The 27,290-nt window shown below is 43.3% G+C and overlaps 1 protein-coding gene and 2 long non-coding RNA genes across 5 annotated transcripts in view; 2 read left to right on the top strand and 1 right to left on the bottom strand.

Annotated features, from left to right (window-relative positions):
- Positions 1-795: 795 nt before the first annotated feature.
- LOC147019533 (ADP-ribosylation factor-like protein 8B) overlaps positions 796-27,290 on the top strand; it is a 121,931-nt gene continuing 95,436 nt past the window's right edge. Inside the window, exon 1 of the mRNA XM_085894092.1 lies at positions 796-981. Coding sequence (XP_085750218.1) covers positions 859-981 — 123 coding nt within the window. The 5' untranslated portion in view covers positions 796-858. The remainder of the gene's footprint in view (positions 982-27,290) is intronic.
- The window catches only part of LOC147019535 (uncharacterized), a 29,728-nt gene continuing 14,701 nt past the window's right edge, over positions 12,264-27,290 (bottom strand). Inside the window, exons 2-3 of one of the 2 annotated variants that reach the window (XR_015061453.1) lie at positions 12,790-12,926; positions 12,264-12,710 (exon numbers count right to left, since the gene is read on the bottom strand). This is a non-coding gene — a long non-coding RNA (uncharacterized LOC147019535). The remainder of the gene's footprint in view (positions 12,711-12,789; positions 12,927-27,290) is intronic. The other variant, XR_015061452.1, reaches the window with a different exon arrangement.
- On the top strand, positions 20,580-22,408 carry LOC147019536 (uncharacterized). Of its 2 annotated transcripts, XR_015061451.1 has the most exons (4): positions 20,583-21,389; positions 21,486-21,644; positions 21,889-21,946; positions 22,236-22,408. It is a non-coding gene; the product is annotated as an uncharacterized LOC147019536 (long non-coding RNA). The 2 variants fall into 2 exon arrangements; XR_015061450.1 differs by having other exon boundaries at positions 20,580-21,644.

Raw genomic sequence — 27,290 nt, 5'->3', positions numbered from 1 at the left:
CGAATTTTCACAGGGATACCGCTTCACCGATGACGTCACAAAAATCACCCGTGTTCCCCATGGGGAGTTTATTAAAATGTATTAAGCAAAAAGTTTTCCCATTGCAATTCAGAGATACAGAGGTCCAAAGTTTATCGGTTTTTTCAAGATGGCGCCCGTACCACGTGAACTACGACATCATAATTATCAATTAAGTTTGCTATCAAAAAAGATACATACTATGGTGAAAATTTCGTGTCTTTCGGACTTACCGTTCCTGCGAAAATGATTTTTGAAGCGAAAAAGCCCGCAAATTGCCAGCGGAAAAAGAAAAATATGAAATAAACAGAAGAAAAACAATAGGTTACCCAGTCCATCAGATTGGGTAGTGGCTACCCTAATAAACAGAAGAAAAACAATAGGTTAACCAGTCCATCAGACTGGGTACCCTAATAAACAGAAGAAAAACAATAGGTTACCCAGTCCATCAGACTGGGTACCCTAATAAATAGAATAAAAACAATAGGTTACCCAGTCCATCAGACTGGGTACCCTAATAAACAGAAGAAAAACAATAGGTTACCCAGTCCATCAGACTGGGTACCCAAATAAACAGAATAAAAACAATAGGTTACCCAGTCCATTAGACTGGGTACCCTAATAATAATAGCATGCAAATGCCTCAATTATTGTGGAGTGTAATGTTACATTTCCATATGCCTACATCGTTTAGTACTGTACATTGACTCGCCAGAGCATCCCAATTTAATGATAGCAGGAGGGGGAGGAGTGGGAGTGGTGGTACTCCCCGTGACGTCGGCACACAGATCGATTTCCCGGAGATCAAATCGTGGGCGATCAGCACCGCAGAACGAGACCATGCTCGGCGTCTTGAGGCGTCTTCTTGATTGGCTCATTTCGCTCTTTTGGAAGAAAGAGATGGAGTTGGCACTGGTGGGACTCCAGAATTCGGGGAAATCTACGTTCATGAACATCATCTCGGTAAGGATACGTGAGTCATGCTCAAATTGGGGAGCCGACTGTGGCATCGCGACGCCTTCCTCCATTGCTTCCCAACCGCCCAATTCTCTCGAACTCACCGATAGAACAATCCCTGAGGCTCTTTTTCCTCTGCAAATTCGGCAAGGGGTTAGGGGAGAGGGGTAAGGGTTTAGGGGAGGGGAGGCAAGGTGTTAGGGGAGGGGGGGCAAGGGGTTAGGGCTGAACATTTTGAACAAATTAATGATTTTAAGCCTCAATTTTAATCCGTATGTTTACCGTCGGCGTTTCCATCGATCCTTGTTGCTTCCTTCCATAAACATGGAAAGCTCACCAACCCTGCTTGTTTGGAATACACTGTTTGTAGGTTAATAAAAGGATTGTGTGTTGTTGTTTTTTTTCTTTTGTTCAATGGTAGAAAGCCTGCAATGACTTTATACCATGTCTTACACTTTGTTTTGTTATCTCACAAAAATGATTAATGTAAGACCACACCCATCGGTTTGTTTTTCCTCTTCTTCCTTGCATCACCAAAGGTGGACGCAGGTGGTGTTTTCACCCCTGTCTGTCTGTATGTCTGTGAGCAGGATATCTCAAAATGTTGTGGACGGATTCGGACGAAAGCTTGTGGAGAGGTTGGGTGTGCGACTGGAACGAAATGATTAGATTTTGGTGAAAATCCAGATCTGGATACGAGAATTATTTAATTTTTTAAAAGTGATTCTTCACCATTGACAGAAGCATGCTGTTGGCTTAATGGTTAAGGTGGCTGGTTTAAGATCTTAGGGTCTTGAGTTTGAGCCCCTGTCGTGACTTTGAAATAACAGGTGGGTTGACTCAGCCTGTCATCCTTCCACTGCTGGCAAAATGAGTACGAGCTTACTAGTAACGGGGGCAGAAGGAAGAATTGATTCGATTTTGTTGAAAATCCAATTCCAGATCTGGATACGAGAATTTTAAAAGTGATTCTTCACCATTGAGAGATGGGACGAAAACGATATACGAAAGCACCAGATCTCAAAAAGTTATGGACGGATTATTATGATAAAACTTGGTGCATGAGTTGGTTAGGTGACAAGATCAAGCCGGTTCGATTTTGGTTAAAGTCCGGATTCAGATCTGACCTATTAGTGGGATACAAAACGTAAACTGTTCAGCCTGGCAGAGGTATGCACTCTAGTGAGTGCCACCGTTCTCATTTCTAAAGTGTTCAATGAACTTAGTCCTAGGAGAACATCACAGGTGGTTGATTGTCCGTGCGTTTTCACCTTGTCTGCGTTTTCACTTTCCCAGGTGGGTGAATATCAAAAAATCAGCTCTTTCAGAAATAGGTCGTACTGCAATTGTGCCTTGAATTTATCAATTATTTCCCTATATTTCAATATAGCCAGAGGTATGGTATACCTGTGGTGTTGCCTATAAATATTGATATTGTTACAGTCCGGGGTTGGAGGTTCGCCATAAGGGGAAGCACTCGAGGTCCTCCCGAACACCCGATCCCGAGGCCACCTGCTGCGGATAACTCTGCAGCTTGGCAGGTTGCTAATCAACCACAAACATCGATTGATCCCTCCAAACCTGGCAGGGTGTCACTACTTCACGTAGTTACCTTACCTTTGGATGACGATATCAAGGGGGCTCATGCCCTCCATGCGCACCTATCTTAATCTTACCATATCAGGTGCAGCTGAGCGGAGTGCCAAGTATTCCCCGCTTAACAGATGAAATCACGTAGGGTAAAACTTCCCAGCTGACACTACATGTAGAGGAAAAGACACGACGAAATGGGTATAATTATTATGACAAATAATTTATTTACTCAAAGGGTGAGGAAAGGTATGTGTACAACAAGCAAAGGTTTAATACAAAAGATCCGTACAGCAGGGAAATCAAGGATTGGTGTGGTGTGGCAAAAGAAAAACTATTATTTACAAATACAAGACCCAAATCCTAAAACTTCGACAATCTTAAATACGCTAACAAAACTGGCGCTATCAGAATCATTCCCTGAGGAAATTAGAAATGAAAGGGAGATAAGAGATAGTACGAGGTATTGGCGACCTCTGTTTACCAGGCGTGGTCGACAGACCAACGCAAACCCAGTCGCTAAGGAGTGGGGAGGGGGGAGGAAAATTCATGGTGTCGATGGTGCATGGCCGGAGGGGGGTGCGGTGATATGCAGGTGAAGTGTGGAGAGGAAGGTGTAACAATGTGGATCAATGGAGGTTGAAAATAAAGCAAAGAATGTGAGAGAAGATAGTATGAAAGTGAAGTTTAAAGAGGTCTGTATGTGTAAATGCTATGGGTTGGTGAATACTGCACTTGTTCTGACATCTGGCTTTCCACTCATTCTGCACTCTGCTCCGTGGGCTCCATTCTGTTTCATTCCGCTTGCACCATCAAGCTCCAGTGTGCACTGCACCATGACCCAAAGAAAAATAAGAAGAATGCTTGACAGAAAACCAAGCCTTTTTTGTAATCCCCTCATGGGGGCGACGCTTGGGAGCGGATCAGATGCAACGTTGGGTGTTTTCCCACACCCTCATTGGTGCATGTACGATCACTCCTGTGCTAACTCCGCCCTTGCAAGGTTTCAGCAGTGGAAATGGCCTCACTCTCCACAAACTCTGCCACGCAATCCATCTCCGAGGTTAACGTGGCGCTGTGGTATTCGGTTGCGCTCTTCGGCCACAAACACGTGCCAGACATTCAATGAGGGCCATAATTGAGTGGAGCACTAAGGCTATCCACATGATGTTGAACGAAGTCTTGTGCACTCTTGCGCTCCCAAGTTGCACGCAAGAACGTCCAGATCAGAGTATCTGAAACGGTACGCCGCACTCCCCCGTTTCCTGTTTGTCCGAAGAAAGGGAGTGGTGGTCTTTTTGTAGTGGTGACTGTGTTAAGGCACTTGTAGCGACACCGTAGCGGTGAATTATGGCGTGATGGTTGAGGTTATTAATGGAGAAGGTAAGTGAGCTTGGGTTGTGGTCTAATGGTGTGGTGATTTTTATAAAGGAATGTTGATAGTGTATAAAGTGCTGCAACGTTGGGGGTCGAGTCTGGTGAAGTCTGAGGTGTAATGTCTATTGGATAATGACGTGCGATTTGAATAGGAAAGGGTGCACGTACGCAAATGAGTTGCCCCTGTTACTATGGTCCTTGGTGTGTATGCATGCGTGAAGGAAGGAGAGGTTGGCGTGTGTAGGAAAGCAAAATAATGTAAAGAATAAAAGATTGGTAATAAATAGAAAGAAAAACACGACTTAAAGCCCACGCCTCACATCTTGTCACATAAACCCACAACATGTAAGGGAAGGACACTAAAACAAATACTAATAAAATAACTGTTTCGGGACTGCTACGTGTTGTGTGCCATTGCCTGGGGGGAGTTCCAATTTTGCAGAACCGCAACAATATGTTGGGGGATGCAGCAGTCAGTGTACATTGTTTTTTTTTATCTTTATTTTTTAAATGGTAATTAGCCTCGCCCATTGTTGAAAGGATTTGTGCGACTATTGGTGTGTGCTTGCAGATCAACTGGAATGTTGTGCCCCAGGCAGCCTGAGGCAGAGTTTCACCAATTTAACTGTTGCATTTTTGTGTCAAACATAACTATAAATTGTTTTTATAACTTTAATGTGGATATTACGTCCAAGTTATCTCCGCACATTCCTCAGCGTGTGTTTGTCTGCATTGCCCGTGGTTTAAGTTCTCCAGCTAGGTGTATGACTTGAGTCGCGCACCCAACCGGCCTTTGTCACAATTTGACAAAGTTGTCTGATTTAACCCTAACGTTTTAATGTCTAATTTAATCGCAAGTTGATTTTATACCTTGAAAGTGCATTGTCATTTCCGATTTAAGTCGTGCTGTTTGTTTGTGGGTGAGCGAGTCCAGAACTACTGAAATGCAAAGTTGTAAAGTGCTCTGTATTAATTTTAAAATAGTTTTCTTGTGTTGCCAAAGGGTATATCACTGTGGTCTGATCACTTTTTAAAAAAAGATTTCCTGTGATGCCTCCAAGTGTTTTTGTATATGAACCCAAGTGCCCTTACCAAGTTAGTGCCAAACCCATTTCCACAGTTAGATTCCAATATACATACCTGAGACATGAGAGGGGAGTTGCTAAGGGAATTTACCTAAGCAGAGCATTCTTCTGTGGTTTATTTCCTCCTGGAAAGTTTAATTATATGATTAAAACTTGCATATCAGGCTGTAGTCCTAGCTATGTGGGTACAATTCAATATTTTAACCAACTTGCATTCTGTCCATATTTGCGAGTGAGATTTGAGAGTGAGATTTGAGAGTGAGATTTCTGTGAAGTGACAACTGTCAGATAATAAAAGCTTCCAAGGATGGGAATATTCCTTGGTGTGTAAATGAAATGTTCCTACAATGAGATCATTGTGAAACCTGATCTATTGCGCCTTGTTGGCCTCAAATTTAGTCGGAAAAACATGATTATTTGAGTTGCCTAAGTGACACTGCTCATGAATGGGAGAACGAGGGACCTTGGAGACTGCAGTTGTTTCGTGGTCTGGGAGAGTATTCTTGCTGCAATGGATGTGTTTAGGGTGCATGTCACCAGTCTTTTTGCCTGCCAAGTTTTCACGTCAGACTTTGACGAAATTTTTTTTTTTATAACTTTGACGAAAAAATTTTTTTTTAAAACCAAAAAACAAAAAATACTGTTTCCTGTGCAGAAGTGCTTCAGTTGTACGATTTACTTTAAAGCCCCATCAAAATGTAATTGACAATAATCCATAACTTTACTTAAATTGACACCTTTGGTTATTATTGCAATGATTCCCGAATGTCAATTTTTCCAATCAGAAGCCTTGGCCAACTTAACCCCCAAGCCAAATAACCATTTATACGAGAACAGCACTTGTTAGAATGCATACCTAAGCCAGGCTGAACAGTTTGTGTTTTGTATCCCACTGATACGTTGGATCTGCCAATGCGTTCTCGTCACACACCCAACCTGTCCACCAAATTTTGTCCGATATGGATGTATATGTATTTGTCTATATGTGTGTATAAATATATATATATATATATATTGTCACGGTTCTGAGAACCAAGACCCCAAGGCAAAGGCACACAAAATATAGCAGTTCCCGAGTTAGTTATTTTATTATTACATGTTCCAAGTAGGGTACTCCCTTGTATCTAATGGGTAACAAAGGGAATATGAGTTGTGAAGGATTATTTAGGTTGTTCCCACTTCTCCCCCATCATCTTCTACTTACACGATTGAACACTCTCTGCTTGTGCTCCCATTTGAACCTGCATGCCAAATCCAAACTGCCGCTTCAACCACACTAGCTTTTTCAGAACAATTCTCTCAATGCCAGCAATAACCACCCTGCCGACTTAAACTCAGAAACATGGATTTTATTTCCATCTCGTTTGAAACCCACCAATCAAGCTTGCCTTTCCAGCCTTTGCCGACAGTACAAACCGCCATTGCCTGACAGTTCCACTTAATCCACAATGATTACACCCACCTCCATACACCTCACCATTGCAACCGCTTTCCTGTACCTCAAGATCATCATCTCGCCTTGCCTGGGGATGCCTTTGGCTCACACTCGCACCTAGGCCCAGTCTGCCACCAAAAAAAGCCTGTTGCACATGGGCACAAGTGTACGCTCACCGTTCCCTTACATTCTCCGAACAGCAAAGACCACCCTGTTATCCAGCATGCCATCCACGCCCTTCCAGAGCATTCAGGTGACACATGGGGAATACTACCCATCGGTCCTTCATGCTTGTGGCATGTCACAAGTCAGGACGCCATGCTCGTGGCACGTCCCGAGAGTGACCACTGATTCACACCCTGTCCAATCTTGTTATAAGCACTGACACCGCATCCCACTCGTACCTCTTCAACACGTACCACGACACCCCTTTACTCCCAATTTCCTCCACCATCATCTTACCTGCACTTTGGACCTGCAAGTGCCCATGTGTTCATGCCAGATAAGCAAGGACGTCGCCAATTCCTCAGCTTCCCTCATCTCTCTTGACATCTGACTTTCATCAAAGTCATCTTGACTTTCACAAGACATCTGCATCAGCAATCACCATATCCTTCTTTATCTCAACGCTCCAGGAGAGAGGAGAGAGGAGAGAGGAGAGAGGAGAGAGGAGAGAGGAAACATAGGGGATGGTGAAAGGAGAGATGATCGCCCCCCCCCCCCCACCACCCCAAGGTCAACATCCATGCTGCACAGTGTTTCTACTCGGCCCATCTCTCCAAATACAATTCATGGTAATGTTTTAAATCATTTAAAAAGGAAAACCCCACATCAGAACATTAACAAATATTTAACTATATGCAAGCAACAAACAAAGCTTAATGAAGGAAAATATTATAAGCAAGTTAGATAAAAACAATAAAATAAAGCTTAAATCCCAATTCCAACCTCCACAAAGTAACGTGCATAAGTTAGATAGAACGAGGTGACTCTACCCTTTGTCCCTTTGCTATTGCATGCATGTCTTTTGCCACACCACACCAATACTGTATGTCCCTGCTGTACAGATACCCTGTAAATAAACCTTCTTCTCTTTAATGTGCCACTTGCTTTTGCTCACTCCCCACCCTGTAAATAAACCATTGGTGCTTGTTCTTCAAAATCTGCTTGTAGTTTCCTTTCCTTCATTGGTCCTCGGGTCCAGCACAGTCCGCATTATTGTTAGACGGGAAGCTTTACCCCACATGATTGGCTCCAGTCTAGCCAGTGCGTACCCATGGTTCTCGCTCCGCCATACTTGAATAGATAGACAAGTGCATACTGAGGGCACAGACCTCTATTGGTCATGTCAGCTCACCAACAGGTAAATGGTGTCAGAACCCTGTTACAGTTGACAAGTTTAATTGACATTTGTGGTTGCTCAGCAACCCGTGGGATATCGGCTTGCAGGACCGGGCGTTAGGGAAGAGTCCGAGTACTTCCCCTCGTGGTGATCCCCGAAGTCCACAACAACACTTATATATATATATATATATATATATATATATATATATATATATATATATATATATATATATATATATATATATATATATCTTCTTCTTCTTCTTTCGGCTAGCTCCCGTTAGGGGTCGCCACAGCGGATCAACCGTCGTTTTGTTGTCCGCATAATGATTTGGCATAGGTTTTTACGCCGGATGCCCTTCCTGACGCAACCCTGGTCGCCTCTTACGACACACAGAGATATGGTACACCTATTCTAACCGGGGCATACACTGGGCCCAGTACAACTGGTACTCATTTCGCCGACCTCGGAAGGATGACAGGCTGAGTCAACCCCCTGGTGTTTTTGACTTTGTATATATATATATATATACATATATTAATTCAGTGTCCCAACGGGGCTTGAACTCAGGACCTTTTGGGTCCCAAGCCACTGCCCTAACCACTGCGCCAACACCAGGCGACATATATACATACATATATATATATATATATATATATATATATATATTTTGTGACGTCCACGGGACTTGAACAGTCCCGCCAACGGAGAATGAGCCGAAACGATGGAGGCGGTTTATTTATTTATAACCCAAACATGGCGGCTCTAATCGCTCTACCGCAAACGGGACGAGGAAGGTGGCACGAGTCACTTTTCACTGAGTTGATGATGTTTATTTGTTTTTACTATTAATCAGAAATAACAAGACTCAGCAAGAAGAGGGATCCGGGGCGATTCGACGGGATGGTGTGGGATCGGGTGTGGGGAAAAACACAGACAATTCCAATGAATATACAGTTCTCAATCCCTCTAAGGCGCCAAGCACATGCACACACACACACACACACACACACACACACACACACACACACACACACACACACACACACACACACACACACACACACACACACACACACACACACACACACACACACACACAACGTAGCTATTTCTGGTGGTCAGGCTGGACCGTGGTGTGGACGCAACTGTCCCTGGATCGGCGTCGGACGAGCTGGCCTTGCTCTCGTCAGGGGGGCAGGAGAAACCGTGGTGCTGTCGACCTCCTGGTCTTGGCCCAAGTCTGCTCACAGCCACCAGGGAACCAGTTCTGGCGCCAAGTTGCGAGCAGGAGAGGGAGGCAGGTCCGCCCGCCGTTCGACCCCGTACTCCGAGTCAGCAGAACCCCAGAGCCAACCAAGGTGAGGCACGAGGATCAGCAAGGCTCCAAGACACGATCAAGAACACGATCGAATCAGCAGCACAACAACAAGGACGCTCTCTGCCACCACAGGGAACCACACCAAAAAAACACGATCTTTTGGTTGTAATCTTCTACCTCTTCTTTTTCGACCCCGAACAGAACCTTTTTATCCTTCTGTCCTCGTCACTTCAATCGAGCCGTTTATTGGCCCACCACCATCGCCTTCCGCCAATCGTGATCACGGGGCGGAGCCATCCGCTGCACTGTCCTGTGACGTCACGGCCAGTCTCCAGAGAATACCAAAAAGGGGTTTACGCAGACACACTTACCCTATCCCGTGTCCCTATCTAATTATGTGACAATTATCATTTCCCCCCCTTGAAGAAATGAACATTTACTAGACAACTTATCACCACTGAATTGCTACTTATTACATCGAGATCCTGGTAAACTCGAACAGCATGGCATACCTAATTAAACATCCTAATTACCCTGGACGGTTATGAGGTGTGTGTTGGTCCCCATGGGTCAGGAACTATGAACCAGAATGGCACTAAGTTCCTTGACTTTGCAAGAAGTCATGGACTTAGGGTGGCTGGTTCATGGTTTCAGCGCCCACAAGCTCATCGCTGGACTTGGTATTCCAACGCTGGCGGTGTGGCAAAGGAGATTGACCATGTCCTCATTGACGGTCGTTGGAGGATGATCCAGAACTGCAGGGTCTACCGGAGTGCTCAGTTCCTCAATACTGACCACAGGCTTGTTGTAGCAACTCTAAAGCTGCACCTTAAATCCTGGAGAATGGTACCATCCCAGCCGAGGCTGGATGTTGCCAAGCTCAGGGATGAGAGAGTAGCTGAGGAGTTTGCGAACAGGCTGAGTGGACACTTGGGGGGTCTGGGTGTTTTGGGGGGTCCTGAAGAGTTGTGGAGCGCCTTCAAGACCACCGTCCTTGATGTTGCCGGTGGATGCCTTGGAGCTCACTGCAGGGCAAAGAAGAATTTTGTCTCTCAAGGGACACTGGATACCATTGACCAGAGTCGCAGGGCCAGGCTGAATGGCAGAGCTGAGCTGTTCAGGGAGCTGAGGCGTAAAACTGTACGTGCACTGAGGGTGGACAAGGAGACCTATGTGCGAGGAATCTGTGAGGGGGTAGAGCATCACCTGTGGACAGGTGATTCTCGTCCCGCTTACAGGGGAATTCGCGCATTACGTTCATCCAAGCCCATCCCTCGGAGCACTGCAGTTAGAGCAGAGAGTGGTAGGCTCTTGACAGAGGAGTCTGAAGTGAAGGCCCGCTGGGCCGGTTACTTTCAGCGGTTGTACCAGGCTGATCCCCCAACTGTCGAGTTGGACGTCAAGGGTGTTACAATCCCTGTTGCTGACCCTCGAATCAACTGTGGTCCACCTATGCTTGTGGAAACACGGGCTGCGGTGAACCAGTTGAAACGGGGCAAAGCTCCAGGGATCTGTGGCATCCATGCCGAACTTCTCAAGGCTGGTGGAAATGCTGCACTCGTGTCGTTGCATGCAGTTTTGTGCTCTGCCTGGAACACAGGCATCATCCCAACTGACTGGAAGAGGGGCCTTGTTGTTCCTCTCTGAAAAGGGAAGGGTGATCGCCAAGACTGCAACAACTACCGAGGGGTGACGCTGCTCTCAGTGCCGGGCAAGGTCTTTGCTTGGATAATTCTCAATAGGGTTCGCCACCATCTGCTTGAGCACCAGCGTCCAGAGCAGTCAGGCTTTACACCAAAGAGGTCAATGATTGACCGTATCCTTGCACTTCGTGTCCTCACCGAATGCAGACGAGAGTTTCGGCAGGGGCTGCTTGCAGCCTATGTTGATCTCTGTAAGGCGTTCGATTCAGTGAATCGGGATGTCCTCTGGAGGATTCTTGGTCTTCGTGGGGTGCCACCAAAACTGATCGATCTGATGTCTGAACTCTACTCTGGTACTGAGAGTGCTGTGAAGTGTGGTGGTACCACCTCTGACTTATTTCCAGTTGTTACTGGAGTTCGTCAGGGATGTGTACTTGCCCCCACACTTTTCAGCACTTGTATGGACTGGATTCTAGGGAGGATGTCGGGGAGATCAAGTTGCGGTGCGTCATTTGGGAATGTCAAGATCTCAGACCTTGACTTTGCAGATGATGCAGTCATCTTTGCGGAGACTTTAGACATCCTCTTGGGGGCCCTCGAGGTGCTGAATGAGGAGTCGGAGCCATTGGGATTACGGGTTTCTTGGGTCAAAACTAAGATCCAGGCTTTCGGTGACATCTTGGATGCTGCTGTCCTGTCTGTGTCTGTTTGTGGTGAGGATGTTGAGGTCGTGGAGAGATTCACTTACCTTGGCAGTGATATTCATGTCTCTGCTGGCTGCGAGTCAGAGGTCAATAGACGTCTGGGTCGGGCCTGGGGAGTCATGGATTCACTGGATCATGGGGTGTGGCGCTGCCGGTACCTGTGCGGGAGGACGAAAGTCCGAGTCTTCAGGTCCTTGGTACTTTCAGTCTTGCTCTATGGGTGCGAGACTTGGACTCTGACCAAGGATCTGAGACGGAGACTTAATTCCTTTGGTACCAGGTCTCTTCGGAGAATCCTTGGCTATCGCTGGTCGGATTTTGTGTCCAACGAGCGGTTGCTGAGAGAGACTCGGATGAGATTTGTTACCTGCATAGTCCGTGAGCGTCAGTTGCGGCTGTATGGACATGTGGCTCGTTTTCCTGACTCTGATCCTGCTCACCAGATTCTCTCAGCGAGGGAGTCTCATGAGTGGAGGAGGCCAGTGGGTCGACCACGTTCCTCATGGTTGCAACAGGTTGACCATCATCTCAAGGAGATGGGGATGGGCCTGGCATCTGCCTGGGGGATGGCCAGACGGAGGCCCCTGGAGTACCGGCGGAAAGTGGACGCAGCGACGCGCTGTTCTGGCACATGCTCCCATACCTGACCTGACTTACCCTTTGAATGCATACCCCCCCCTCAAACGTAACAATATATATATATATATATATATATATATATATATATATATATATATATATATATATATATATATAAACACTGGAGATATCAATTTTTTGGCCCAATCTTATCTCTCAATGGTGAAGAATCACTTTAAAAAATTTTTAAATCTAGTATCCGGAGCTTCACCAAAATCGAATCAATTTGGCCTTGTCACACACCCAACCTCTCCACCAAATGTTTCCGAACCCAGAGATATCCTGCTAACAGACGGGTGAAAACATAACCTCCGTGCACCTTCGGTCATGGAGGTAATTATCAGGAGTACACCAAAGTAATGTTATCATGAGTAGTGGATAGCTCGGTTATTGAATGACAACAAAAGCAATGAGGTTTAATTTCAATTATGAACTCAAATACAGTGTATGTCAAGTTGAAAAGCAAAAAAAACATACATGTACACAGACCATAACAAATATACAAATGAGCAAAAATCTGCAGTCTCTGGAATTCCCTCATCAGTTTTTGCATTCTTTCCTTTGTTTTCATGTCGTATTCCAAGACATGTCATTACCTGCAATTAAAGTGTTGGTGAAACAAATTTTGACTTTAAAATATACCAAAATGATGGCATGATTAAAAGTCATTTTTACCGTCAGAGATGCGGGAGAGACCCTCCAGGAACTTCCGGCATCTGGACCGATTCCCCCTTCACCCCCATTCCGCTTCAGGACCCCAGATCCTCAGCCTGCAGTGGTGGGACCCTCGACCGATAATATTTAATTTAGACCTGAAAATGAAAATATTAAATACATCAGTGTGACAGCAGCATGGGTAGTGGTGCTCAGAAGTGTAGATGACCCATTGTGCAGGCGATTGAGTGCTATGGTTTGGGGTAACCCCTGATAAATGAAAAACAATGTTATAAATATGAGAACAAAGGGACGACTCTCTCTATCAAGTGCAGCCTGTGGCTGCTGGTTGCATCATTGGTTGGGACGTGGCTATGCCTTTGATGCAGTGTCCCCCTTACCAGTGCACTGGCACTCATTATTTTTTTTTTTTTTTTTTTTATTTTTTTTTTTTTGTATACCTTGGTCGAGGCTCGTATGAGAGCTAACACACAACTCACAGCAAGGAGGCATGAGACAAGAGGGGCGGGAGTGGAAGGGACAAAACATTGGGGAACAGACACAGGTGAACTGTGGAAGGGAGAGGGATGGGGATGGGACGGGGAACATGGCGAGGGGAAGATGGACATTAAAGGGACTTTCAGGAAGGAAAGCAGGAGAATTGAAGGAAGTGGGCTTGGGTGGATTATCGGGGGTAGAAAAGTTCGAGGATTTGGATGGGGGAAGATAAGAGGTGGTGGTGAACAGCTGTTTTGAAAGCCTGGAGGGAAGAATGGGAAAGAATAGAGTGAGGGAGTTTATTCCAAAGGCGGGAAAAAGAGGAATGAAAGAGTGAAGATGAGCAGTGATTCGTGATTTTGGTAGTTTTACCAGAAGGGGGTTGTTGGCGGACCTTGAGCGCCCTGTGGAAATGTGGTTGGGACAAATCACAGAGAGAGCAGGGGGGCAAGGCTGGAGAGGAGTCGGTAGAAGACAGAAAGACCACCGACCAACCTGCGGTGATTGAGTGAGAGGCCCAAAGACTCAGCTTCATTGCGGGAGATGCCAATGATCTTAAAAGCCCTGGTTTCGACAGCGTGAAGTCGAGAAAGGTGGGAGGCAGGAGCACCAGCCCAGAGGGGAGAGCAGTACTCCATCAGGCTACGGACAAAAGCTTTGTAAGTGGTCAGGAGCTCAAGAGGGCCGAGGAAGGACTTTGCACGACGGAGGATTCCCAGTCGGCGACTGGCTTTTGAGGCAAGGTTGGAAATGTGACTTTCCCAGGAAAGGTCATGGCAGATAGTGAGACCCAGAAGCTTGAAAGAAAAGACTTCTTCCAGAGGATTGTTGAGAAAGTGGATGGGGGGTTTTGTAAACGGTCCTTTCGAAGAGACATAGTGAGAGTGTGAGATTTGTCTGGATTGAAAGACATGTTCCACGTGTTGGACCAGTTTGTGATTTTATCCAGATCTGCAGTGAGCGAAGAAGCTGCTGCTTGCCGGTCTGAGGGATGACAGATGGTACGGCAGAGGGTTGAGTCATCGGCAAAGAGAAATAGAGGATTTTCCAGAGAGTCCGAGAGATCATTGATGAAAACCAGAAAAAGAACAGGGCCCAGAACGCTACCTTGAGGAACTCCAGCCTGCACAGGAAGAGGGGATGAAAGAACTCCATTTAGGGCCACACGTTGACTGCGACAGGAGAGGAAGTCTGCGAGCCATGAGTGGAGATGGCCTTGAATACCATGGGAAGAGAGTTTGGTGAGTAGGGCAGGGTGCCAGACTGTGTCAAAAGCACGTGATATGTCCAGGGATACGGCTCGGATTTCCTGTCTGGCATTGAGGACCTCCATCCATTGATGGGAGAGCAGTAGCAGCATATCTAGGGTAGAGTGACCTGGTCTGAAACCAAATTGATGATTGGAAATCAAGCCATTGGAGAAGAGGAAGGATTTCATGTCTGAAGCGATGATGGATTCCATAACCTTGCTGATGATTGGGAGAAGGCTGATTGGTCTATAGTTACAGGGATCTGTTTTTGCACCTTTTTTATGCAGGGCAGTGATGTTAGCAGATTTCCAAGCAGATGGCAGATGACCTTGGGAAAATGAGAGGGTGAATAGAACAGAGAGAGGGTGAGCAAGAGCAGAAGAGCAGGCTTTGAGGACACGTGGGCTGATGCCGTCTGGACCGGTTGCAGAATCTGACTCGAGGTTTGAAAGCAAGCTCTCCACCTTGTCAGGAGAAAAGGATACAGAGTCCAGGGACAGTTGGGTGCGACTGGGTAAAGTGGGTAGAGATAGTGATGGGTTTGGGACACAAGATTTAGCTGCAAACACCGAGTTTAGACATTCAGCTTTATCACGTGTGGAATCAGCAGTGCGGCCATTTGAGGTAAGGGAGGGGATGGAGGGGGAACATACACCAGAAACAGATTTGATTAAACGCCACCAGGATTTTGAGGAGGGAGAGAGGTTTGAGAGTTCAGACTTGAGATGAGAAAGATGTTGTTTTCTGGCTCTCCTGAGGGTAGCTACACACTTGTTCCGAGCTTTGTGGAAAGAACTGAGATTGCCCTCAGTTGGGTTTGCTTTCCATGAGGCAAAGGCAAGTTGTTTCAGGACAACTGCCTCGCCACAAGCTTCAGTAAACCAAGGGCGGGAGGAAGGGTAAGACAACTGAACACGAGAGGGGATAAATCTGTGCATGGATAAATTTTGCCGACATCGGAAGGATGACAGGCTGAGTCAACCTCCTGGTGCATTAATTCAGCGGCCCAACGGGGCTTGAACTCAGGACCCGAGGATCCCAAGCCGCCACCCTAACCACGAAGCCAACACCAGGCTAAGGGACTACTGTCATATTAAATGTCTAACAACCTCTTCTTATCCACAATTGGGGTATGATCAATATATATATATATATATATATATATATATATATATATATATATATATATATATATATATATATATATATATATATATATATATATATATATATATATATATATATATATATATATATATATATATTGTTACGGTTCTGAGAACCGTATGCATACAAACATACAGTTGTCCCGAAGTTAGTTATGCCATAAGTATATGTGTACATAGATCCATACCTTGTGTGTAGTGGGAGAACACTGGGGTGCATTGCGATGTTTTTTTTGTTAGATTAATAAATCATTATATCCCCTCCATTACGATCCACGGTACCATAGCGCTTGCAGCCCTTGGTTTGCTGGCCACAGCGCACCATTGTCCATCTGCTGTCTCCGGAGGCTCGTTTCTTGAGGCAAAATCTTCGCGTTCGCTGTTCCAGTTCTTCAGCTTCCCCAAACGTTCTAATTCCTTCTTGACGTCCACACGCGTGAAGTTAGCGGGCTCTCCCGGCCTGGCCAAAATCCCGCCCAGGAAGGGCGGACCCCATGAAGGCCCTGTCCAATCAGGACGGACGATGACGTCGGCTTCGCCAAGGCCCCTCCCCGATGTTGGGGATCTATAAATTACGACACCATCCTCAGAGTAGAGTGAGAGAGTTGGAAAGTTTGTTGTTGGTTGAGGAAGAGGTTCACTGGTTGGATTTGAAAGTTTGTTCGTTGGTTGGTTGTGAGAGAGCTGAAAAGACCTTGACCAGGCCTCGGTCGGGTCCTGCTCCTGTTTGCAGCCCTGTTCATACCTTGGACTCCGCGCTCTCCACCCGGGCTCCTTTGCAGACACGGTCTCCACACGTGCGACGTTGGGCCGAACTGCATGACCTCTGTCGGGTGCCGCACCACGGAGCATCCCTTCCCTCGGAACGTTCAGGTACCAAAAGAACTGCGACCTCAGCTCCCTCCCTCCGTGGCTGCAAAAGTCCTTTGCCATTCAACTGGGTTTATTTTGTCCGAGTGTGTGTCTGAGTGTGTGGCGCCTGTCCATTAATTAAAAACTGTTTAAGTTTTTGATTACTGTAATTCTTGCCTGTATTATTCTCGCGTAAGTCTGCACTGTGTCTGCTTTTATAAGTTGCTGTAAAAATTCTCACTACATCTCTCTCTCCTTTCCCCTGCATAACACACCAATAAACTTGTTCCTGTACCACATGTTTTTCCTCACCCAGTGTAAATAAATTATTGCAGAAATGTTCCCAGTTCGTTTTTGTCTTTTCCTTCATTGGTCCAGCATAGTTCAGATATAAGTTTAGTCGGGTTTTTATCCCCGATAATCTGCTCATTCTAGCCGGTACGTCCTTGGCAGTTCCGCTCGGCTGCATCCGATCCGGAGTTGGTGGTTGGTACTCTACCATTGTTTGTAGATTGATCCGGTTCGCGCAAGGTATACTGAGGGCGTGGTTCCCCGGTAGTCGAAACCGCGTGGTTAATTAGGTAAACTGATTACACCTGGCAGGAAGACTCTATGCTACGCGGTTGAGGTATTGACGTCCACAGTTGGTTAAGCGACCCGCCGCGTTACGGAATTATCCGTGAGTGACGGCCTACAATTCTGGGAGTCTGGTGGGAGACGACGTAACTTCACCCACCTAGTGGTCATTCTCGCCACCAGACCCCGGCTCACAACAATATATATATATATATATATATATATATATATATATATATATATATATATACATACACACACACATTAAAGCCTAAAGTTTTTCATTTTATGACACTTGTGAATGCACAACCAATCATTTTACAGTACTCAGACTCTTTCTAAATTCTGGGAGCAAGTACTCAGCACTGTGTAGCTGTGAAGAAGCTGTGAAGCTAACAGCTGTGAAGAAGCGTCCAGAAGCAACCTCGGAGATGGGAGAGAACGCAGACTCAAGAACTCTTGGAGAAAGCAAAGAACAAAGGGGAGCTGGTTGAGGGTACAGGTCTTGAGGTGTTGATCATCGTTGGCCTACTTCAGCACTGACTTCCAGAATGGACTGCATCATCGCCTCCCACCCTGCACATTATAGTCAAAGGAAAGTTCTCGCCTGCAAATTTCACTATTTGTATAAGTGTGATCTATGGCGCTTTGGCTGGGTTATGTTTTCTTTATGTCTTACGAACAAATACAACCCATTGCTTCGCTGACGGGGAGTTTAAACGGAGGAAGAGAGAGGGGGAAGGCAGAGGGAGGGGAGAGAGAGAGAGAGAGGAGGGAGGGAGAGATAAAGACAGAGAGAGGAGGCAGGGAGGGAGGGAGGGGGAGAGAGAAGGATAGAGGAGGTAGGGAGGGAGGGGGAGGGAGAGAGACAGACAGAGAGAGGGGGAGGGAGAGGGGGAGAGAAAAAGATAGAGAGAGGGGAGGGAGAGAGATTGGGGGAGGGGAGAGATGGGGGGGGGGGAGAGGGAGAGAGAGACTCTTTTTATTTTTGACTTTTGAAGTCCTTTTATTATCATAAAACACAAAAAAAAAATTATATAGTTACATCAACAATTGGTACATAAAAGTAATGAAACAAAGGAAGCTACAGAAAATTACTAAAATACAATAAAAAAAGAGAGAGAGAGGGGAGGGAGAGAGATTGGGGGAGGGGAGAGATGCGGGGGGGAGAGGGAGAGAGAGACTCTTTTTATTTTTGACTTTTGAAGTACTTTTATTATCACAAAATACAAAAAAAAATTATATAGTTACATCAACAATTGGTACATAAAAGCAATGAAACAAAGGAAGCTACAGAAAATTACTAAAATACAATAAAAAAAAAGAGAGAGAAGAGAAGAGAAGAGAAGAGAAGAGAAGAGAGAGAGTTTGTACATTGACCCAAAAGTATTATGAGTTGCTCCGATTGCATCCTGACACCAAGTATTGGTGAACTCATCAAGATTTTTAGCATCTTGGGAGAAAGAAAATTCAAGTTTTATTCTCGCTAACACGAGAGAATTAAAGAAAACCATTATGTCACATTGCCCGATGGGTTTTCCATTCAATTTTGCTCTCCTTGAGAGATATGTTGCTAGGAGAAATCTAAAAAGTATATCTTCCTTATTAGGTTTGACATGAAAGCCAAAATTAAAGGAACTCAAAGAAAACCCAACATTCATTTTGTGTGACACAAAATTTAGCCAATTAAATAAAGGAATCAATCTCACACAGTTAATAAAAGCACGGAACACATCTTCCGAACATATACAAAATGGGCAACACGTAGATACAGGAGAAAATTTACTAATTAGCCTCTTGGAAGGGACTATCGAGTGGATCAACCTCCATTGGAGATCACCAGACCTTTTACTTATGAGCTTGTTATACATAGAGTCCCATAAAGGTTCAGAGGGGGGTCTGGCAGGCATCAGTCTCTTCCACCGGGTTACTCCGTTTAAAGGTGTATCCCCAAGCAGTTGTTTGACACAAGACTTGTAAAGTTCTTTGCTGCTCGTCTTTTGAAAGGATTTTAACCCCATTCTAATGGGGGGTAAGTTATTTGGAATAAACTGTGTATATAATTTGGGAAAAATCCACTCATTAAACAGTGCTTCATGTTCCTGGGTCCAAACTAATCCCAGTTGGAACCCTATTCGTGTGACGTCTCTCAATATTTTTCCGATCACTCTTTTTGAGTGAGTTCCTGTGAGGTCAGCTATTTCCTGTGCGGATTTCCATCGACAACCTGAAACATGCCAGAGGTGCCATACTTTTGTGATTCCAGCTGATATGAAATGTTGGCAGAAGTCCCGACTTCTGGGAATACTAGGGAAGAGAAGATTAAAGAACAAAGGTTCTTGAGCAAACATCTTCGTTACATAGGTGCCCTGCTGGCGGCACACTGAAAGGCTCTGCCAGGCGTTCAATAGACTGATAAAAATCAGAGAGAGAAGATGCGTCAACACACTGAAGCAGGACCAGAAAACATTCACGGCCATATCCGGGCCCACCCGCCTGCTGCAGAATGTGAGAAGCCAGGAGGTGGTTGGGTAATTGCTCTTCAGATAGCAATTTTTTTTTTTACAGAGCATAGCCGAAAGACCATTATCCGGCTCCTGGTGTCGACCATCCCCTGGCCACCTTCGACCAATGGGCGGCATATAATGGTTGGTCGGAACCAGTGATGGCCTCCCCAGAAGTCCAACAGCTGCTTTTGTACTCCATTTAACAAGCCTTCCAGTGGTTGCAGGCAAATGAATCTGTGCCATAAACAGGAGGCAACTAAATTGTTGATGATCAGGACCTGACCTCTATACGAAAGGTGGGGCAGGGCTGTCTTCCACCTACTCAATCTTTTTACCACCCATTCAGGAACACCATCCCAGTTTTTCTGGCTATATTGTGGAGATCCCAGAAAAACCCCCAAGATATTTGACACCTTCATCCACCCATTTTAGCTTTGGAGGAAGTTGAACTGGCAGGATTTGTGTCATTCCAGGTAAATTGCTTTTTTAGGGAAAGTAGGGAAAGAATTTTTAGTAGGGAAAGAATACTGGTTCTGGCTCACTTTTCCCCATGTAAATGAATGGGGGATTTTCAGCCATGAAATTTTTCTTTTTTTTCCCCTGAAAAAATAAATCCCCTTTTTAGCCCAAGGTATATTTATTTGTCTCCCCTTTTAACCTGGAGCCTGGTGTTGGCTTAGTTGTTAGGGTGGCGGCTTGGGATCCCAGGGTCCTGAGTTCAAATCCCGTTGGCTGCTGAATTAACACCAGGGGGTTGACTCAGCCTGCCATCCTTCCGAGGTCGGCGAAATGAGTGCCAGTGTACTGGTCCCGGTGTATGCCCCGGTTAGAATAGGTGTACCATATCCCTGTGTGTCGTAAGAGGCGACCAGGGTTGGTGTCAGGAAGGGCATCCGGCCATAAAACATTGCCTCAAGAAAAGCCAAACCCCTGCACAACAGGGAAAAATGGCTGTAAAAACGGTCATTTTTTTATTTCCCCTTTTAACCTAGGGGCTCTCTATTCAAATCGCCCATACAACAAGATAAAGATTTGTTAAAGGTGATTCTAAAGAAATATCTGAAACGTCTAAGCCTCGGGGCACTCTTTATCAAATAACCAATGCATATTGTTTAGCTCACTCATTGAACCTATAAACATTTGTTCATTCTCAAATTCCTTCAATAGTTTAATTTTCTTTGCACAATAATCCCCATCTAAAATATTGAAAAACAAAACATTTGAATCTTTATATTTTTTAAGATACCCCTTTTGTGCCATTACGAAATGATAAACTTTTCTTAATGATCTCATCTGGCCACCGCCCGAGTTGCAAATCATTTTTGTACATAAACCATGCCAGAAAAAAAGTTTTGTTTCAAATGTTTTCAGTTCATGCCGTGAAAATGAGGAAGTGTTTTTGACACGGCCGTGCTGTGTGAATGAGGAAGTGGTTTTGGACTGTCATGCTGTGAAAAAATAGGAACTATTCTGTGAGACAAGGTCTCGTGTTTATATTTTATCTCAGAACACGAACTGAAAACATTTGAATCAAAACGTTTATGGCGTGGTTTATGTCCAAAAACGATTTGCAACTCGGGCGGTGGCCAGATGAGATCATTAAGAGAAGCTTGTCATTTCCTGTGCCCACACCCAATGATTAAGCAATTTCCTCATCGTTGCTTTATAAGCGGTTCGCCAGACAAAGTTTCTGCCAGACGGAATTTTCATTTTTACAACTGAGGCATGGACGATATTTCTTCCGATGAAGCCAACAGCCCACTACAGAGTTGGTAAGTTTGTGTATGCTTTTCTCTTTGAACGATGAAGCAAATGATTATTAATTAAATCATGATAATTCTGATATATATATATTTTTTCCCTGACAGGGCATTGGAAGAAATTGAGTTCACATATCACGACGTGGTTCATGAAATTAATACTCTTATTGAAGAGATCAATGATTTTAGAAGAGAATTGAAAGACATTTTCAATGAGTGGCATGAAGTCTTATCACGTCCTCTCATCTCGAAGGAATTAAACCAATGGTGAGACACGTGTGTGTGCCTCTCTCTCTGTCTGTCTTTCTACCTACCTCTCTCTGCTCTTATTGAAGAGGCCAATGATTTATAATGACTGGTCTCTGATCTCGAATGAATTAAACCAATGGTGAGGCACGTGTGTGTGTGTCTATGTGTGTGTGTATGCGTGTGTGTGTGTGTGTGTGTGTGTGTTGCTTTCCCTGTCTGTCTCTTCATCTATACCCTTGACTTATTTTTTTTTTTTTTTCAGCACTATCGCACAACATCAGCTGTTGAAGCAATCTTGTACAACACATGATTTTCTGGAGGTAAATATTTCTGAATTATTATTAATATCACTCGTACAACACATGATTTTCTGGAGGTAAATATTTCTGAATTATTATTAATATCACTCTCTCTTTAGAATGTCGCCTTATGTTGGTTGCATCATTAGTTTGGACGTGGTTTTGTCAGTACACTGGAATTCATTTTATTGACCTTGAAAGGATGACAGGCTCCTGGTGTGTTAATTCAGTGGTCAACGAGGCTTATTCATATTACCATGTAATTATCTTTATAGAACCTAATTATTATCCACTTTTTGTTTCAAAACAGAATATGGTGTCTGAGTTTCGAAATCACAAGGCATCTGAAGAAGATTGCTGGGAAAGATTGTACATTCTCGCAAATGAATATTTAATATTTTCAATATTAATAAATTATATTTGTTTTGTTTACAATTACTTGATTCTGAATTACAAGAAAAGAATAAAAGAGATGTAAAGGGGGGGTTGGGGGAGGGGGGGAGGGGGTAGGTGCGCTCCCCAATGACCCATCACCCCCTCATCCCATCCCTCCCCTCCCCATGTGTGTGTGTGGGGAAGGGTGGGGGTGGGATGAGGGAGGTGGTGGGTCAAAGGTGGGGGCGCACAGGGGGATGAGGGGGTGGGGCTTGTGTGGGCGGGGCTTGTGTGGGCGGGGCTTCGGTGGGGGCTTGTGTGGGTGGGGTGTGTGTGGGAGGGGCTTGTGTGGGCGGGGTGTGTGTGTGTGGGTGGGGCTTGTGTGGGCGGGGGTTTATGTGGGTGGAGCTTGTGTGGGAGGGGTTTATGTGTGTGGAGTTTTTGTGTGGAGCTTGTGTCGGCAGGGCTTATGTGGGAGGGGTTTATGTGGGCAGGGTTTATATGGGCAGGGGTTTATGTGGGTGGAGCTTGTGTGGGAGGGGTGAATGTGGATGAGGCTTATGTGGATAAATGGATGGGTGGAGAGATGGGGGATGGGTGGATGAGTGGAACTTGTGTGGATGGGAGGATAATTTTTTAATTAAATAAACATGTTGTGTGTGTGAGGAACTAATTAACTAATCACTAATTATGTGAATATGATGAATATGGGTGGAGCTTGTGTGGGGTTTGTGTGTGTGGAGCTTGTGTGGAGTTTTTGTGTGGAGGTTGTGTGGAGCTTGTGTGGGGTTTGTGTGGGGTTTGTGTGGGCGGGGCTTCGGTGGGAGGGGCGTGTGTGGGCGGAGTCAAAAAGGGGCGGAGTCAAAAATTTCAATTTATTGGAGCTTGTGGGGGGGGTGTGGTGGGGTTTGTGTGGGGTTTGTGTGGGCGGGGCTTGTGTGGGCGGGGGCTTGTGTGGGTGGAGCCAAAAGGGCGGAGTCAAAAAATTTCAATTTATCTTTGTCTTTTGTAATTCCTGTGAATAAAATGAACCTAAAATCTCTTCCCTTCCAAATCATATATCTTATAAGTCCAAGGAACCGTATCTATTACATCAACAATTTTAAAAAGCTCGTTGGTCCATCTTTTCGTATAACCTTTTTCAAAATGAGATTTCCACTTATATATTCTTACGATATCACCAACTTTGAACTTAGGTTTTCTGGCATTAATCTCTTTTTCATATTTTAATTTTGTAAATGTTTCTGATGGCTTCATATTTGTTGACGTGTGAATCATGTCATTGTACTTATCCACAATATCTTGAATAAAAGATGACCATTGTTGTGAACCGAGTTGTGTGAATTTTTTATATAGTCTCTCTTTTAAGGTACGATTAAAACGTTCAACAACAACTGCCTTCCCTTCATTAAAGGTACTGTATAATGTAATACTGTTATTTTTTAGAAAATTCATAAATGTCTTGTTATAAAACTCCCTACCCTCATCAGTCCACAATTTTTTAGGTTTTCTCTTACTTTTATTAAATATCTGTTGGAAGGCTAACATAAGAGTATTACCTGTTTTGTTTTTTAATGGTACAACCCACGCATATCTACTCCTCAAATCAATAACGGTTAAAGCATACTTGTACCCCTTATCATTATTGAGTTCAATCAAATCAGCAGACCAGATATAATCAACTTCCTTGGAATAAACTTTCCTTCTCTGAAACTTTGTGAATATTGGTTTATGTAATTCATCAGCTAATTGCTCTTCAGTCTTAATGGCATCATTAGAGCCTATAAGTTTTTTGAATTTCCAAGACCAAGTTTCAATTTAGCACTGATCATCTTCTTCACAATGAACCGATCAACTTTTTCTCTCAAGGTTGGATTTTGTATCAGAGACAAATTATACAACATTTCTCTATCGGCTTCATGCTTTTCTTGCAACGTTGTGGTATTCCCATAATCAATATCGTGTCTCATGCACACTTCATCAACTCTATTGATAGGCTTACTCCAGGATTTAGGATTATCTGCCTCATCTAATCTTTTATCCAAGTTTGTGCCTGGGCCACAGAAAGAATACCCTGGAAGATGTAATTCCCTGGTATTCCAGTAGTTGTAAATTTACTTCCTGATAAAAACTTTTGGATATCTCCTCCTAGTTTGTGTTGGGAGATAAATTGATTTTTTTGAACCACACACCGAACATATACCTTTTTGTATAACCCTGTTATTTTTACTTTTAATATATGAAATATTTTTAGTATTAGTTTTCTTTTTACATTTGAGACAATAACTCATTTATTTATGAGAAAAATTCCTGCAGAGTGCAAAAACCTTTTTAGTTTCCAACATGCACATTTGAATCTTGATTTTTAAAACATAAAGAATCCTTAGAAATGCCTTCACTCTCTCCCCCATTTATTTAAGAAAAAAAAAATGAAAAACTTGAATTAAAATCCATATCTTGTCGATGTCAATAGTCTTGTCGAAAGTATTGCAAATAGACTTACCAATTCTTTGTTTTCCTCCTCGGTGGGTTGAGTTATTTTCTGTAATACCCTTAATCTTTTTTTAATCTCACTGGTTTCCATATTTTGATATTTATTTTGTCTCGCTCTTTCCTCCCTCTCCTCCTTCTCTCTCTTCTCTTTTTCCTCCTTCTCTTTCTTCTCCCTCTCCTCCCTCTCCTTCTCTTTCTTCTCCCTCTCCTCCCTCTCTCTCTTCTCTCTCTCCTCCCTCTCTCTCTTCTCTCTTTCCTCCCTCTCCTCCTTCTCTCTCTTCTCTTTTTCCTCCTTCTCTTTCTTCTCCCTCTTCTCCTTTTCCTCCTCTTCCCTCTCTTCTTCAACTCCTTCCTCATCCCTTACTATCCTTGAATCGCTTACACCCCATAGAATATTATACATATATTCATCAGGATTTCTTGTTATTCCTGTATCCAAAATAATTTTTTTTACAACAGGAAACCAATAAAATTTCTTTTGAATTTCTAAAAGAGCCTTACCTTTTCTTAACTTTATAATTTTTTCATTATTTAACATTCTAATTAAATCTAAAGTTGTCGGTTTATCAACATCAGCATAATGCCAATCTTTTATTGAAAATACCTCATTCTTATGTTGTAGAACATATTTATTAAAATACCGAATACCCTTTTCTTGAAGGTATGCTTGGACACAGAAATGATAATTTTCTTGAAGCCTTCTTGCTGTCATTTATGTATTAGAAATATATGTTAGAATAATATTATGGCACGAAACACCTCCCCATCTTCCCATAGTAAAATCATTTTGTATTTCCTTACTTATTATATATAATCCTGTTTTTTCTGTTTTCAGGAGATAAACAAGGGCAAAACCATTATTATATTTACCCTTATTAAATTCTTTTATTTGTTGTTTACTAATCGTGGCCCCACAAAACTCATTCTCGATACCAAGTGGATAATATTCTTCCTTACGAGACTGATTTAATTGTTCCAGGTCTTCGAGGTTAATTTTAAATGACCAATTATACCCTAAATCATTCATATCATACCCCCATTGTTCTATTCTCATACAAACGATACGCCCTTCTTTATAAAAAAATATTTTAATTCGAACTGTGAATTCTGTATGACCTGGAGATAATATCAACACTTCTGTATCTTTGGAATACACAGCCGTTTTATTTAAGGATATATATTGTGATAAATCGCTTAATCTCACCAAGTCATTCGCGTCAGTCGGGCTTGGATAATTTTTTAATTTATAAGCATTTTTCATGTTAATATTTTTGGTTATATTATATTTATGTCGTTCAGCCTGTGCCTTTGTGTAATAATTTGATAAATCAATATCCAGTTCTTGAGATAAACCAAAGATAGAACCATCTTTACCAACATAAGTCATTTATATTAGATTAAAAATAATATCATAAATTTTTTTATTTTTGTTGAGTTGAAATAACACATATAGGCATAATTGGCCACAACACTTGGAATTTAATTCTTGGACTTGAAATGTTTGATAAACACCATTCTGTAAGAATTTTATGACTTCAACAGGTGGTGGAAGACCAAAACTATCAAAATAATATTTGTCTTGACTATTAAAAATACAAACCCAATGAGAACCGTTCCCATTATTATCTTCTAAGTTCATAATAATATTCTTTGTATGTTTCGGCACATTTGTTAATTCATCTCTCATACAAATAACCACATTATGAATTTTTAATTTCTTACAATATTTGACAAGTTGTAAATTTGATGTTGTATTCTTTCCAAATTTTTTCAACCACTCATCAATGCTCATTTATTTATTAGAAAGATATAATCCATTACCTCTTTTCGTTAATTTTACACCTGCTTGTGCTATAGAAGAAAGCATATCTCCAACTAGCAATCTCGCTTTATCAGGCAGACCTTCAAGTTTTTCAGCAAAATCGACAATTACACCACTTCCACTAATTTGTTTCTCCAACTCTTTGTTATGTCTTTCCAATTCTTTTTGAGCCTGGAGTTGAGCCTTCCTTTCGTTGGCAGTTTTCACCGCTGTTGAAATACCACCCGTCAATGCTCCAACCGCACTTAAACCAGCAAATAAAGGAATTAGAAATGGGAGAAATCCTCCACTCGTCTCTCTTATTGAATATTTTTTCAACATTGGTTTTGTCATTTTAATTTTAAGTGAGCCAGTGTCATTCAAGATTTTAACCTGTTCTCTTGTGAGAAAAACATCAATTCTTACTGCTCCTTTTCTCTGAATTGTATTAACGTTAATCGTACAAGGCTTTTGATTTTGAACACAAGATGATAGTTTATGAAGATTGATTTGATTAACATATACCCCAGTTGGTACTTTGCCACTCATTTATTTAACAAAAAATTATGTGAGACTAATCATCACACCATTATCTGTATTAATCTGCAATTCTGTTTCTTCCAAAAGCAAACAATATGTATCAACTTCTTCACTCTCTCCTCTTTCAATGTATAGGGAAGTATCCACTCGATTAGA

This window comes from Eptatretus burgeri, chromosome 9 (genome assembly GCF_056783735.1).
Source record: "Eptatretus burgeri isolate ZD-2024b chromosome 9, Ebu_testis_v1, whole genome shotgun sequence".
Lineage (NCBI taxonomy): Eukaryota > Metazoa > Chordata > Myxini > Myxiniformes > Myxinidae > Eptatretus > Eptatretus burgeri.
Note: the sequence above shows the minus strand (reverse complement) of the source record. Positions and strands in the feature narration are given on the sequence as shown.